Source organism: Staurois parvus, unplaced genomic scaffold (genome assembly GCF_062004578.1).
Source record: "Staurois parvus isolate SC_StPar_1 unplaced genomic scaffold, SC_StPar_1.0 ptg001432l, whole genome shotgun sequence".
Classification (NCBI taxonomy): Eukaryota; Metazoa; Chordata; class Amphibia; order Anura; family Ranidae; genus Staurois; species Staurois parvus.
In genome coordinates this window covers 187,367-200,850 of record NW_028319228.1, presented here as the reverse complement: position 1 = coordinate 200,850, position 13,484 = coordinate 187,367, and the positions used below count along the sequence as shown (strand labels likewise).

Below are 13,484 nucleotides of genomic sequence, written 5' to 3'. Positions count from 1 at the left end.
TTGGGACAGCGACACAATTCTAACATTTTTGGCTCTATACACCACCACAATGGATTTGAAATGAAACAAACAAGATGAGCTTTAACTGCAGACTGTCGGCTTTAATTTGAGGGTATTTACATCCAAATCAGGTGAACGGTGTAGGAATTACAACAGTTTGCATATGTGCCTCCCACTTGTTATGGGACCAAAAGTAATGGGACAGAATAATAATCATAAATCAAACTTTCACTTTTTAATACTTGGTTGCAAATCCTTTGCAGTCAATTACAGCCTGAAGTCTGGAACGCATAGACATCACCAGACACTGGGTTTCATCCCTGGTGATGCTCTGCCAGGCGCCTGCTGCAACTGTCTTCAGTTCCTGCTTGTTCTTGGGGCATTTTCCCTTCAGTTTTGTCTTCAGCAAGTGAAATGCATGCTCCATCGGATTCAGGTCAGGTGATTGACTTGGCCATTGCATAACATTCCACTTCTTTCCCTTAAAAAACTCTTTGGTTGCTTTTGCAATATGCTTTGGGTCATTGTCCATCTGCACTGTGAAGCGGCGTCCAATGAGTTGTGAAGCATTTGGCTGAATATGAGCAGATAATATTGCCCGAAACACTTCAGAATTCATCCTGCTGCTTTTGTCAGCAGTCACATCATCAATAAATACAAGAGAACCAGTTCCATTGGCAGCCATACATGCCCACGCCATGACACTACTACCACCATGCTTCACTGATGAGATGGTATGCTTAGGATCATGAGCAGCTCCTTTCCTTCTCCATACTCTTCTCTTCCCATCACTCTGGTACAAGTTGATCTTGGTCTCATCTGTCCATAGGATGTTGTTCCAGAACTGTGAAGGCTTTTTTAGATGTCGTTTGGCAAACTCTAATCTGGCCTTCCTGTTTTTGAGGCTCACCAATGGTTTACATCTTGTGGTGAACCCTCTGTATTCACTCTGGTGAAGTCTTCTCTTGATTGTTGACTTTGACACACATACACCTACCTCCTGGAGTGTTCTTGATCTGGCCAACTGTTGTGAAGGGTGTTTTCTTCACCAGGGAAAGAATTCTTCGGTCATCCACCACAGTTGTTTTCCGTGGTCTTCCGGGTCTTTTGGTGTTGCTGAGCTCACTGGTGCGTTCCTTCTTTTTAAGAATGTTCCAAACAGTTGCTTTGGCCACACCTAATGTTTTTGCTATCTCTCTGATGGGTTTGTTTTGTTTTTTTCAGCCTAATGATGGCTTGCTTCACTGATAGTGACATCTGTTGCTGTCAACTCTCAAGATGAGATCCAAATAGCACACTTGAAATGAACTCTGGACCTTTTATCTGCTCATTGTAATTGGGATAATGAGGGAATAACACACACCTGGCCATGGAACAGCTGAGAAGCCAATTGTCCCATTACTTTTGGTCCCTTAACAAGTGGGAGGCACATATGCAAACTGTTGTAATTCCTACACCGTTCACCTGACTTGGATGTAAATACCCTCAAATTAAAGCTGACAGTCTGCAGTTAAAGCACATCTTGTTTGTTTCATTTCAAATCTATTGTGGTGGTTTATAGAGCCAAAAATGTTAGAATTGTGTCGCTGTCCCAATATTTGTGGACCTGACTGTAAGTCTGCTACCTAGGTTGTTCACCAGGGGCCGATTTACAGGTGTGGGGGCCAATAATTCTGTGAAGCAGATGGTCCCTTGCTGGCTGGTCTCCTCGTGCGTATCCTAAGAGGATCCTGCCACTGTACAGTAATAGGTAGTGTCTGTGTAACTTGGGCAATGTGAAAAGCCGCATAGGAAGTAGAGGAATAGAAAAAGCTTGCAACTGGAGCATCTTGTGATCATGGCTTTGGTAACTAAAGAGGGCATTTAGACTTTTTTTTTGATCTCAGAGATGGACTTTAATCCAGCAGTGTTTGTTTCCTCTAGTACCTCCTACAACATTTGGAGTTGGTGGTCTTCCTATTACTGACCTACTGCCACCAACATGTGGCATATATCAGCAGCAGAGAGGGGTTTAAAACCAAAAAGGTGGTAGTCCAAACTAGTTTTTCTCAACCTTTTTTCAGTCAAGGCACTCTTTAAAATTCTGCACAATCTTGAGGCACCCTATTCTAAAATGTAGAAAACTAAAACAAATAGTTTTCCATAATGGGCAGCACAGTGATTAAATAAATGGTTTGCACTTTCACCTGTCAATACTAGGGTCGTTGGTTCAAATCCCAACCATGGCACCACCTGTCTGGAGTTTGCATGTTCTCCCTGTGCCTGCGTGGGTTTCCTCCAGGTGGTCTGGTTTCCTCCTACTTTCCAAAGACATGCGGATAGGTTAATTGGCTCCTGCCTAAATTGGCCCTAGTATGTGTTTGTATGAACCTAAGTTAGGGACCTTAGATTGTACGCCCCTTGAAGGTTAAGGACAATATATATGTAAAGTGCTGTGTAAATTGACAGCGCTATATAGGCTCCTGAAATAATAATGCAGCAACATTACAGGTGACTTAGTCTTAGAAAGCAAACACACCTTTGCACAATGGTACTTACTAGTATTCCATTTCTCTTCTCCCTCAGTTTCTCTCCCTCGCTCACCTAATGTGACCCCAGTGTGGACAGAGAGGAGCACGGGAGGGGCAAACAAGGATACTGTGCAGGTGCCCAACGTCCTCCATATCAATTGATGCTGTCATTGTTTGTTTGGTTGTCAACGGCTAGAAGGTTGTAATGGTGCCCAATGAAAACCTGTGACTTTGTGTAATTAAAAGCCAGGCTTGATCCACCTGCTACTTTGTTTACAATTTTTGGCAATTTTTAGACATTTTTCCAAGTCGCCCCTGAAGACACCTGAAGGCACCCCAGACTGCTTGGGCACTCTGGTTTAAAAAAGGTTAGGCTAAACTAAAAGCAGATTAATGGCCGTTCCCAAGGAAGTTTTCAGACAGTTAGTTATAACCAGCTTTCAACCAAAATTACCATAGGTGTTACTTACAGTATAAGAACTTTCACCATTAAGCTAAAATATTCTCTGTGCGGTTTTTCTTTTGTTCTGTAAAAGGTTTCCTTTCCGGTAATAAAGTGTAAATTGCTCTGGCCTATCATATTGTAAGCTCCAAGGAGCAGGGCCCTCCTAACCCTCTTGTATTGAACTGTATTGTTGCTGTTTTGTCTCCTGTCATATTGTAAAGCGCTGAGCAAACTGTTGGCGCTGTATAAATCTTGTATAATAATAATAATACCCTAATCAGATTTTCCCTTTTTAAGGTCAGTCTGTTCACAAGCACTTCACAATATTGGTTGCTATGAGTTGCTGCACTTTCAGGTCCAATGGCAGGGCTTATCGCCCATCTCTCACTCTTGTGGTAGAAAAAAAGCCCCGTGGAGCAGTTCTGGATCAAAGGGGAGGTTTGCAGCAATAGCTGCGCCCTTTTTTTTTTTTCTCCAAAAGAAGAAAAAAAAAACCCAGATTTAAACTTTTTAGATACAGTAATTGCTGTTTGTATCACTGTAATGAAATATCTTGTAAATATCTTTTAACTAGGTATATCTTTAACTAGTCTTTTTAATTTTTTAAGCTGTTTAGATATGGAAAAGTATTTGTAGTTATATTTTCCATAGAAATTTAAAAAGATGTTACACAATAGTTGTCTCTGCAGATAAAACTATCTATGTCAAAAGCAATGTGCAGTTTCTTCAAATAACTGTAACTGTGTTTTGTTTGCAAGCTTCTGTTGCTGACGAAGAAAAGGGTATAATTCCACGTGCCATTCAAGAGCTCTTCCAGATAATCTCTGAAAACCATAACACTGACTTTAACGTTACAGTGTCTTATATAGAAGTTTACAAAGAAGATCTGAGGGACCTTCTGGAACTTGAAACCAATGTAAAAGATATTCACATTCGAGAAGATGAGAAGGGAAACACAGGTACTTATTTTTTACACCAAAGTCTGATTCAGGTTTAATATGTTTGTTGTTTTTATCTGTGGTCTCATTAACTTGCATATTACAAAATTCCAAGCATTGTGCTTCTCTTGAAAATGTATAGTGCTAGATGAAATATTGTGGTAAAAAATATGTTGTGAACAATAAATGCGTGTATTGTTTTGCCTAGTACACACAATGAGAAAATCGGACAAAGAAGACATTTTCGGAGCGATTTTGTCTGATAATCTGATCAATAGTACGCAGTGTTCAAGAGCCAATCACGACAATTCATGCCAAACTATCCAAACGGACATGTACAAAAATGTTCTGGTAAGATAACAGAACAGTTGATTTTCATTTTAATCAGTGCAGTGTCCGTCCGTAAAAAAACAAGACCAAGACCGCACATGCTTGGAAACAAGTTCCTGCGTAATGATCAGTAATTACTTGCTTAAAATTGCCCTATGTTTTTTCCTATATCTGTATCCGACATACGTGTATACGCATGTCCACAGATGCAGGAGTAGTATCCTGTGCTTGCTTATACCTTTTATGTACTTTACGGGAAGACAAATGTAGGAGGGAGGGCAGCTGTGAGGAGCTATCTGGGATTGTAAAGAATAATGCAGTTTGGTGCTGTTGCTGATATCTAGTTGTTTTGTAGGTCTACAATGTGACAGGCAGCTCCTTTCTATTCATACCTATAGTGCCCCCTGCTGGAAGCTGCATACACACAAGGCAATAGTGCCTCCTCTAACAATTGTTAAGCTTGGTAGATTTTTTAATTCCAATGTCTCCTACAGTTATATATTATTCAAGAGTTTAGATTTAAATTCTTAGGTTAATTTACTAATGTTGTAGAATATTGAGTGCAATTTTTCCTCTGCAGCCCAGCATACCCCATTGCTTTGAGCAATCAGTGCATTTATTTCCAGCTTTCTCCGTAGCCACTATGTATTCTTTAGTGACTGTGGTACTGGCCAGAGACCTGTTATGGCCTCCTCATTGAATTTGGTATTGTAGTACATCTGAGCAGTGGTGTATTAGTTTGGATCCTAACCTTTAGTCTGTTTTAGTTAGGCTTTCATGTCTTTCTCTGGTGAACTAAAGTGGGGTTCACCAGACTAGCAGGAGGACTTAATAAGCTGGCAGAGCCTAATCTCAGAGCGTGATCCCTTTGCCTGGAGGTGTTACAGGTGTTGCAGGTAGAGGATGCCAGTTGTGGACTCCAGGCTGAACAAAAAACTGGTCAGGTTTGTTTCCAGGTACAGGGATCCTCTAGCAGAAGCAGTTAATGCAGCATTGACTTGGTGGGATAAGTACACCCTGATCAACACTTTCTATGCCCTTTAAACGTCTTCCAACCTGTTTTTTCAGGATTGAGGTAGAGGGAATTCTAGTGATGCCCTTTGCCAAGGACTGTCCAAGATGGATGTGGTATACTGTCCTGGTAAGCCTTCTGACAAATGCTCAGTGGGCTCTGCAGATCTTCAGGATCTACTGTCTTGAGAACCATTTTGCCTTCCTACTTCATGGTCGCTGGTTTTAACGGCATGGCTGGTAAGGCCTTGGTTTTTGTGTCACGGGCATTTGTGAACTTGTTTCCTACAATGCCAACAGCTATGAAAGCTACTTACTATAAGGTTTATCATAGGACAGGGAAGGCATACTTCACTTGTTTTGCGTCTTAGAACTTCCACTGTAGGAGTTTCTTTGTGGGACGAAGCTTCTCCTTTCTGCAGCTAGTTTTTACCAACGTTTGGCTCTCAACACTTCCAAGGGCCAGGTTTCTGTCCAGTAAATCTTGTTTCATAGACTGTTGGTCTTTCACTCATTAAGTTTAATCTTTGTACGGGGAGTCTCCAATACCGCTTCCCCTGTTTGTTCCCCTGTGACTGGGTGCAATCTAAGTCTGGTGGCTTTGCCTTGCCAGTAATACATTCTTGGCTTTCAGAAGGACAAGGTGGTGGTGAGGCCCAGGAGTTCCTTTTTGCTCAAGGTAGTTTTTGCCTTTAACCTCAACCAGAACATTGTTGCCTCTCTCTGACACCAGTTCATCAATATAAAATGTTACCCATTGTCTAGGTATGGTTTGGGTTGTTATAGGCTGTATGAATCAGCCACTGCTGATTGATTCCTTTTATATTCTGGATGGACCCCATGATGGTACATCAGCTTTTCTCCCCATCCTCTTTAGGTGGCTCAAGAAGACCACCATCCAGACTTAAGGTCTTAAGCAGTGGTCTCCAAACTGTGGCCCGCAGGCCAAATGTGGCCTTTGCTTGCCTTTTGTCTGGCCCTTTGGGGACTATTTTTCACCCTGATATGAGGCATTATCCTTACTGGCACCATTCCTTTCACTGACACCAACAGTGTGGCATAATTCCTCTCACTGTTGCCAACAGTGGGACACTATTCCTTCCACTGACATCAATGATAGGGAACCATTCCTTCTACTCTTCCCCTGACAATAATGATGGGGCATTATTCCTCCTACTGGCCACAGGTACTATGTAATTGTTTTACTCCCATTTACCACCAAGCTTGAGACACTGTCTACCCCCACTGATGCTGGGGCATTTCCTACTCCCATTGGCCACAGCCCTCAAAAGTGTAAAGGACCGCAAATTGGCTGTAAAACAAAGGCAAACATAACTACTTACTAGTGTAGTGGAAGAGGAAGTGTAGGGTTTTTCTTTTGCTTCTGATCATACAAGTTTTTTCTTTTCATTTTATTTCTGTACAATTACTGTACAAATTAAACGAAAATCAGATGTTGTGTAACATACATTTTCTACCTTGCACCTTGTCATCTGAACAGTTGGAATCGGCTGTCAAAAGCACGATACTAATGATCAGATAATCATCCGACTGTTCCTCGCATGGAATTTTTTGTACGATTTTTCTTATCGTGTGTGTGTGTATGGTCCGTAAGAGTTCTAAAAAGTTCTGTGTCTCTCAATGGGCAAGAAAGAAAATAGGATTTTTGTACTCACTGTAAAGTCCTTTTTCTTGGAATGCATTCAGGGACACAATCCTGTGTTTTCTGTTTTGTTTATTTTTTTTAATGCTCTCAGGACTACTATGCAACAAAAATGAAGTTTGAATGTTATGGATGAGGTTGCTCTGTGCTGGGCAATTACTTTCTTTTGTTGCTAGTGTCCACTTCTCCTATTGGCAGCAGTATAATCCAACAGTCTAAGAATTTATTTGTCCCTCAATGGACTCCAAGAAAAGGATTTTATGGTGAGTACAATATCTTATTCTGTTTTAAAGGGATCTCCCAATGTTCAGAAAACTGGGAGGGTAAATACCAACATTTTTGTCTATGGCACTGTTTGAGTTATCATGATTCTTTTACATCATATTTGACCAAAATTACCTAAATAGAATATTTTATCAACTAAATAAATGCTGAGAAAATTGTTGTGAGTTGACTTGCATGCTACTTCTGGGTAGAGGCCTCTTAGAGAGTGTGTGTGTGTGTGTGTGTCTCTTCTTCTTGGCTACTTTTGGCATGAGGGGGGGAAGATGCATCATCATACAAATGGGCACTGGAGTATCGCCAGTGGACAAAATTATGTATCGAGGTTAGTCACCAATTTACAGGTGTATGCAGTTTTAAGGCTTGACATGCTGTGTATCTATTTAATCCGCAAAAGCTCATCTTTTATATTTAAAAAAAAAAAGTGGGTAATATATTACGTTTTGTGTGCACTAAAATTTAATCATGTATTTTACTGAAAATATGCATTTGATAAACCATTGCACTAATATCATGTGACATATAAAAATTAGAACTGCCACCAAATTATTTTCTGGGGCCTTTGCTTTCAGAAAATAAACTACATCGGGTATAGAAAAGAATAACCCCCTTTTAAAAATAAGCACATTTTGTTGCTTTGCAGCCTGAAATGAAGACCGACACCAGTTTTTGTTTTATCCAGCATTATTTACTCAGTGCAACTTATAATATCCAAGTGAAAGACATAACACCAACATGTCAGAAAAAAATGTAAACCATTAAAAAACAAAATTGCTGAGTTAGAAAAAGGATCACCTCCTTGTGTGTCAGTATTTTGTTGAACCGCCTTTTGCTTTAATTACAGCCTTTAGTCTGTTAGGATATGTTTCTACTAACTTTTCACAATTAGACTTTGCAATATTTCCCACTCTTTTTGCAGAACTGCTCAAGTTCGGTTAAATTTGAGGGTGACCATTTGTGGACTGCAGTCTTTAAGTCATTCCACAGATTTTTCAATGGGGTTTAAGTCTAAGCTCTGACTAGACCACACAAGGACATTCACCATTTTCTCCTTCAACCACTGGTCATTTCTGCTGTGTGCTTTGGGTCATTGTCATGTTGGAAGGTAAACCTTCTTCCCATTGACCACATTCTGGCAGAGGGCTTAAGAATATGATGGTATTTTGTCCCATCTATCTTTTCTTCTGTCCTGACAAGTGATCCAGTCCCTGTTGCAGAGAAACACCCCATAACAGGATATTACCACCTTCATGCTTTACTGTAGGAATGGTGTTATTTGGATGGTGAGCTGTATTTGGATTTCCACCAGAAATATTGTTTAGTGTTGAGGCCAAATATTTTACTTTTTTTTTTTTTTCTTGTCTCATTTGATCAAAATACCTTTTTCCATGTGGCCTCAGAATCTTCAAGGTGCGTTTTTGGCAAAGCTCAGTCGTGCGTGCATGTAGTCTTTCTTGAGGATTTTTAAAAAATTTTTTTTTTTTTTTTTTGCAGTCCTCTCATGCAAGCCACATTTGTGGAGAATTTATGATATTGTTGTCACATTCACACAATGACCACTCTTTGTCATAAATTCCCGCAACTGCTTCAGAGTTGCTGTAGCATCTCGGTAGCCTCTCAGACCAGTTTCCTATTGGTTCTTTCATCCAGTTAATTAAGACTTCACTGGCATTGATAAAGCCTTTTTTGTATCCATCTCCTGACTTGTGCTTGTCCACAACTTTATCCCAGAGATCTTTTGACCGTAGTGCCTTGCCACCCATAGTTGATTGTTTGCTTCAGTTGCACTACCAGGGACTGAAATGTTTCAGGAAAGCTCTTTTCATGCTGAGCTAATCAAAATGATCACAGCTGATCGCAGATGAGTCTAATGGCTTTGTGTGCCTTTTGAGAAGGTGATTAGCCACACCTGATTGAGTTTACAAGTCATTTTTAGGAGGAGGGTGATCCTTTTTCCAACATTCATCCACACAGTCTTCAAATCTTGAAGAATCTGTGGGCCTCTTCTATGAACTCTGATCTTTAGTTCTTTCCATGGATTTTCTATTGGATTCAAGGTGATTTGCTGGGCCATTCTAGCAGCTTTATTTTCTTTCTTTGAAACCAATTCAAAGTTTCTTTGGCTTTGTGTTTGGGATCATTGTCTTTCTAAAATGTCCTCCCTTGTTTCATCTTCAAAATCCTGGTAGATGGCAGCAGATTTTTTTTATCAAGAATGTCTTGGTACATTTTTCCATTCATTCATTTATTCATTATTTCAATGATATGAAGTTTGCCAGTACTGTATGCTGAAACACAGCCCCACACCATGATGTTCCCACCTCCTAACTTCACTGTTGGCATGGTGTGTTCAACATGCTTTTTCTTCAGCAATGGAGTTGTGCGTAGTGAGCGTGCATACAGGCCATGGCAATTGGATTACTTATTGTTTTCTTTGAACCAATTGTACCTGCTAATTTCAGGTCTTTCTGAAGCTCTACACAAGTGGTCCTTGGCTCTTGGACAACTCTTCTGATAATTCTTTTCATCCCTCTGTTAGAAATCTTAGGAGGAGCACCTGGTTGTGGCCAGTTTATGGTGAATTTGATGTTCTTTCCACTTCTGGATTATGGTCCCAACAATGCTCACTGCAACATTCAGAAGTTTAGATATCCTTCTGCAACCAATGCCATCAGTATGTTTTGCAACAATAAGGTTGCAAAGGTCTTGAGAGAGCTCTTTCCTTTTACCCATCTTGAACTGTTTCTTGTGTGACACCTTGGTAATGAGACACCTTTTTATAGACCATGATTTGAGACTAAACCAGCTGATATTAATTTGCACTGACAAGGGACAGGATTGGTTTCTAATTACTGATTTAAGCTGGTGTCTTGGCTTTCCATGCATCCCTTTATTCATGTGTTCAATACTTTTTCCCTGTGTTATTCCATTTTATTACATATATCTTAATTTCTCAATACAGTAATACCTCGGTTTAGAATTTAATTAGTTCTGCAGGACTTTTTGTATAGCGAAAAATTTGTAAACCGAAACGCCGTTTCCCATAGGAAAGCATTGAAAACCAATTAATCTGTTCCAGAGGTCAGAAAAAAGTAAACACTACTAAAATAGCGCATGAGTTATTTTATCATGTCATGCAGTATTTTGGTATTGACAACCATGTGTTAATGTTTCAGCTGTCAGCGGGGGTTTCCCACTGACAGCTCAATGTAAAAGAATTGCCGGCAATTAAAAAAAATAATTTATAAAACGGCGTGGGGTCCCCCTTCCTGAGTTAAGAGAAACAATGTTTCCTTTTAGTTTCTTAAAAGAAACAAAGTTTCCGTTAACTCCAGAGAAAGTGACAGCTAATTCTGAGAGCTATATTGAAGAAAAAAAAAAGCCGCCAATTGCATTTAAAAATCAGCACTTCGTATTGTGAAAAAAAATTCATAAACCGAGGCATTATTTTCAATGGATTTTCATTTGTAAACCGAAAAATACGTTAACCGAGGCGTTTGTAAACCAAGGTATTACTGTATTTGTTTAGATTATGTAGATTGTTAGCAACATGTGGTGAAAATTTCATGTCAGTAGCACCGTTAGAAATACATTTACCGATTTTAAAAATGGTGACGTGGTCAATACTTATTTTACCTGCTATGTGTGTGTAATATATATATAATTTACTCAGCGACACACACACACGTAAGGTTAACAATATAACTTGGATTATAAAATCTTCAGTTTTACTCAAATTCGTTGATGTACAAATGAATACACCCCACAACAAAAACTACTACATCTAGTATTTTGTATGACCTCCATGATTTGTAAAGGCAGCACCAAGTCTTCCACGCATGGAATGAACAAGTTGGCGACATATTGCAACATCTATCTTTTTCCATTCTTCAAGAACGACTTCTTTTAGAGCCTGGATGCTGGATGGAGAGTGATGCTTAACTTGTTTCCTTAGCATTCCCCATAAGTGTTCGATTGGGTTCAGATCAGGAGACTTGCAGTACTTGGCAACCTTATCACTTTCATCCTGTTCTTCAGAAATGCAACAGTGGCCTTAGAAGTGTGTTTTGGATCGTTGTCATGTTGGAAAAGTGCACGACAACCAAGGGCACAGAGTGATGGTAGCATCTTCTCTTTCAATATAGAGCAGTACAACTGTGAATTCATGATACCATCAATGAAATGCAGCTCCCAGACACCACCAGCACTCATGCAGCCCCACAGAAGGACCCTGCCACCACCATGTTTCAGTACAGAGTCCCAGTAGTCCTCTTCTTTTTCAGCATGGGCCCTGGAAACTTCTAGGAGGGCTTTTTTGTCCATGAGCTTCAGGAGAGGCTTCCTTTTGTTGATGACACCCATGCATGTCATTCCTGTGCAGTGTATGCCGTATTGTGTCACGGGAAACAATCACCCCAGTTTGGCTTTCTACTTTAGTTAACTGCAATGAACGTGCGTGGCGATTTTTCTTCAACTCTTATCAGAAGATGCTCCTGTCGAGCTGTTAACTTTCGTGGACAGCTTGGACGTCTCTGTTGCAGTTCCAGCTTTGTTACATTTTTGTATCACTTTTGCTACAGTATTCTGACTGACAAGTAAAGCTTTGCTGATCTTATAGCCTTCACCTTTCTTGTGTAAAGAAATTATTTTCTTTCTCAGGCCTTGTGACATTTTCTTCCATGTGGTGCCATTGCTGACCGCATGAAATGGGAAGGGGTTTTCTTTGTAATGCCGTTTTATAATCAACCATCTGCTGGACACCTGTTTAATGAATAATTAGACTTACCTGTAGTTGAATTTTTGTTAATTAGGATAAAATTTAGCTTTACTTATGAGACTTTCATTGGGGTGTATTCATTTTTGCAACATGGTCTTGAATTAATTTGTTAGGAAAAATAGTTTTTTTTTTCATGTGCAAATGAACAAATCTTGTTTACAATCAATGGCCTGCATTTGTGAGTATTTTGTAGTATAGTGTCCTATAGAAAATGTTGATTCTGAAAGGAAAGTAAAGGTTTTCTGACAAATCTGTTGGGGTGTACTCATTTAGACTGAGCTATATTGCAAAAGTGTTAGGACACCCTCCGAATCATTAGATTCAGGTGTTCCAATCACCTCCATAGCCACAGGTGTATAAAATCAAGCACCTAGTCATGCAGAGTGCTTCTACAAACTTTTTGGGTTGCTCTCAGGAGCCCATTTAATTCAAGCGTGGTACTGTGATAGCATGCCACCTGTGTAAGTTCATCCGTGAAATTTCCTTGCTACTATATATTCCTTGGTCAACTGTTGTGGTATTATAACAAAGTGGAAGCAACTGGGAACAACAGCAACTCAGCCACGAAGTGCTAGACCACGTAAAATGACAGAGCGAGGTCAGCACATGCTGAAGCACACAGTGTGCAGAAGTCACCAACAGTCTGCAAAGTCAGTAGCTAAAGACTTCCAAAGTTTGTTGGGACTTCAGATTAGCACATCTACAGTGCATAGAGAGCTTCTTGGAATGGCTTTCCATGGCCGAGCAGCTGTATCCAAGCCTTACATCACCAAGTGCAAATGCAAAGCGTCGGATGCAGTGGTGTAAAGCACACCACTACTGGACTCTAGAGCAGTCGAGACATGTTCTCTGGAGTGACGAATCACGCTTCTATGTCTGGCAATCCGTTGGACATGTTTGGTGGTTACCAGGAGAATGGTACTTGCCTGACTGAATTGTGCCAATGGTAAAGTTTGGTGGAGGGGGATTATGGTGTGGTGTTGTTCTTCAGGGGTTGGGCTTGTCCCCTTAGTTCCTGTGAAGGGAACTCTAAAGGTGTCAGCATACCAAGACATTTTGAGCAATTTCATGCTCCCACCTTTTGTGGTAAAAGTTTGGGGATGGCCCTTCCTGTTCCAACATGACTGTGCACTAGTGCACAAAGCAAAGTCCATAAAAACATGGATGAGCGAGTTTGGGGTGGAGGAACTGCACAGAGTCCTGACCTCAACCCGAAAGAACACCTTTGGGATGAACTAGAGCAGAAACTGCAGGCCAGGCCTTCTTGTCCGACATCAGTGCCTGACCTTACAAATGTGCTTCTGGAAGAATAGTCAAACCTTTACCATAGACACACTCCTAAAAGTTGTGGACAGCCTTCCTGAAGAGTTGAAGCTGTAGCTGCAGCCATGATCCTGGTATTAACGTTTGCAGCTGGCAATGGGCTTTCCTGTAGCAATATAATTATACCTAAAAAATCACGCTGAGAGAGGATTTAGTCACTTCCAGTTTCAGTTTTTAGTTTTCAAGTTGTTACTGGCTTGTAAAG

General features: G+C 40.4%; 1 protein-coding gene across 2 annotated transcripts in view; it reads left to right on the top strand.

Annotated features, from left to right (window-relative positions):
• The window catches only part of KIF27 (kinesin family member 27), a 128,971-nt gene that overhangs the window by 12,999 nt on the left and 102,488 nt on the right, over positions 1 to 13,484 (top strand). For both annotated transcript variants that reach the window (XM_089662103.1, XM_089662102.1), the window contains exon 3: positions 3,714 to 3,914. In XM_089662103.1, coding sequence (XP_089518229.1) covers positions 3,714 to 3,914 — 201 coding nt within the window. The remainder of the gene's footprint in view (positions 1 to 3,713; positions 3,915 to 13,484) is intronic.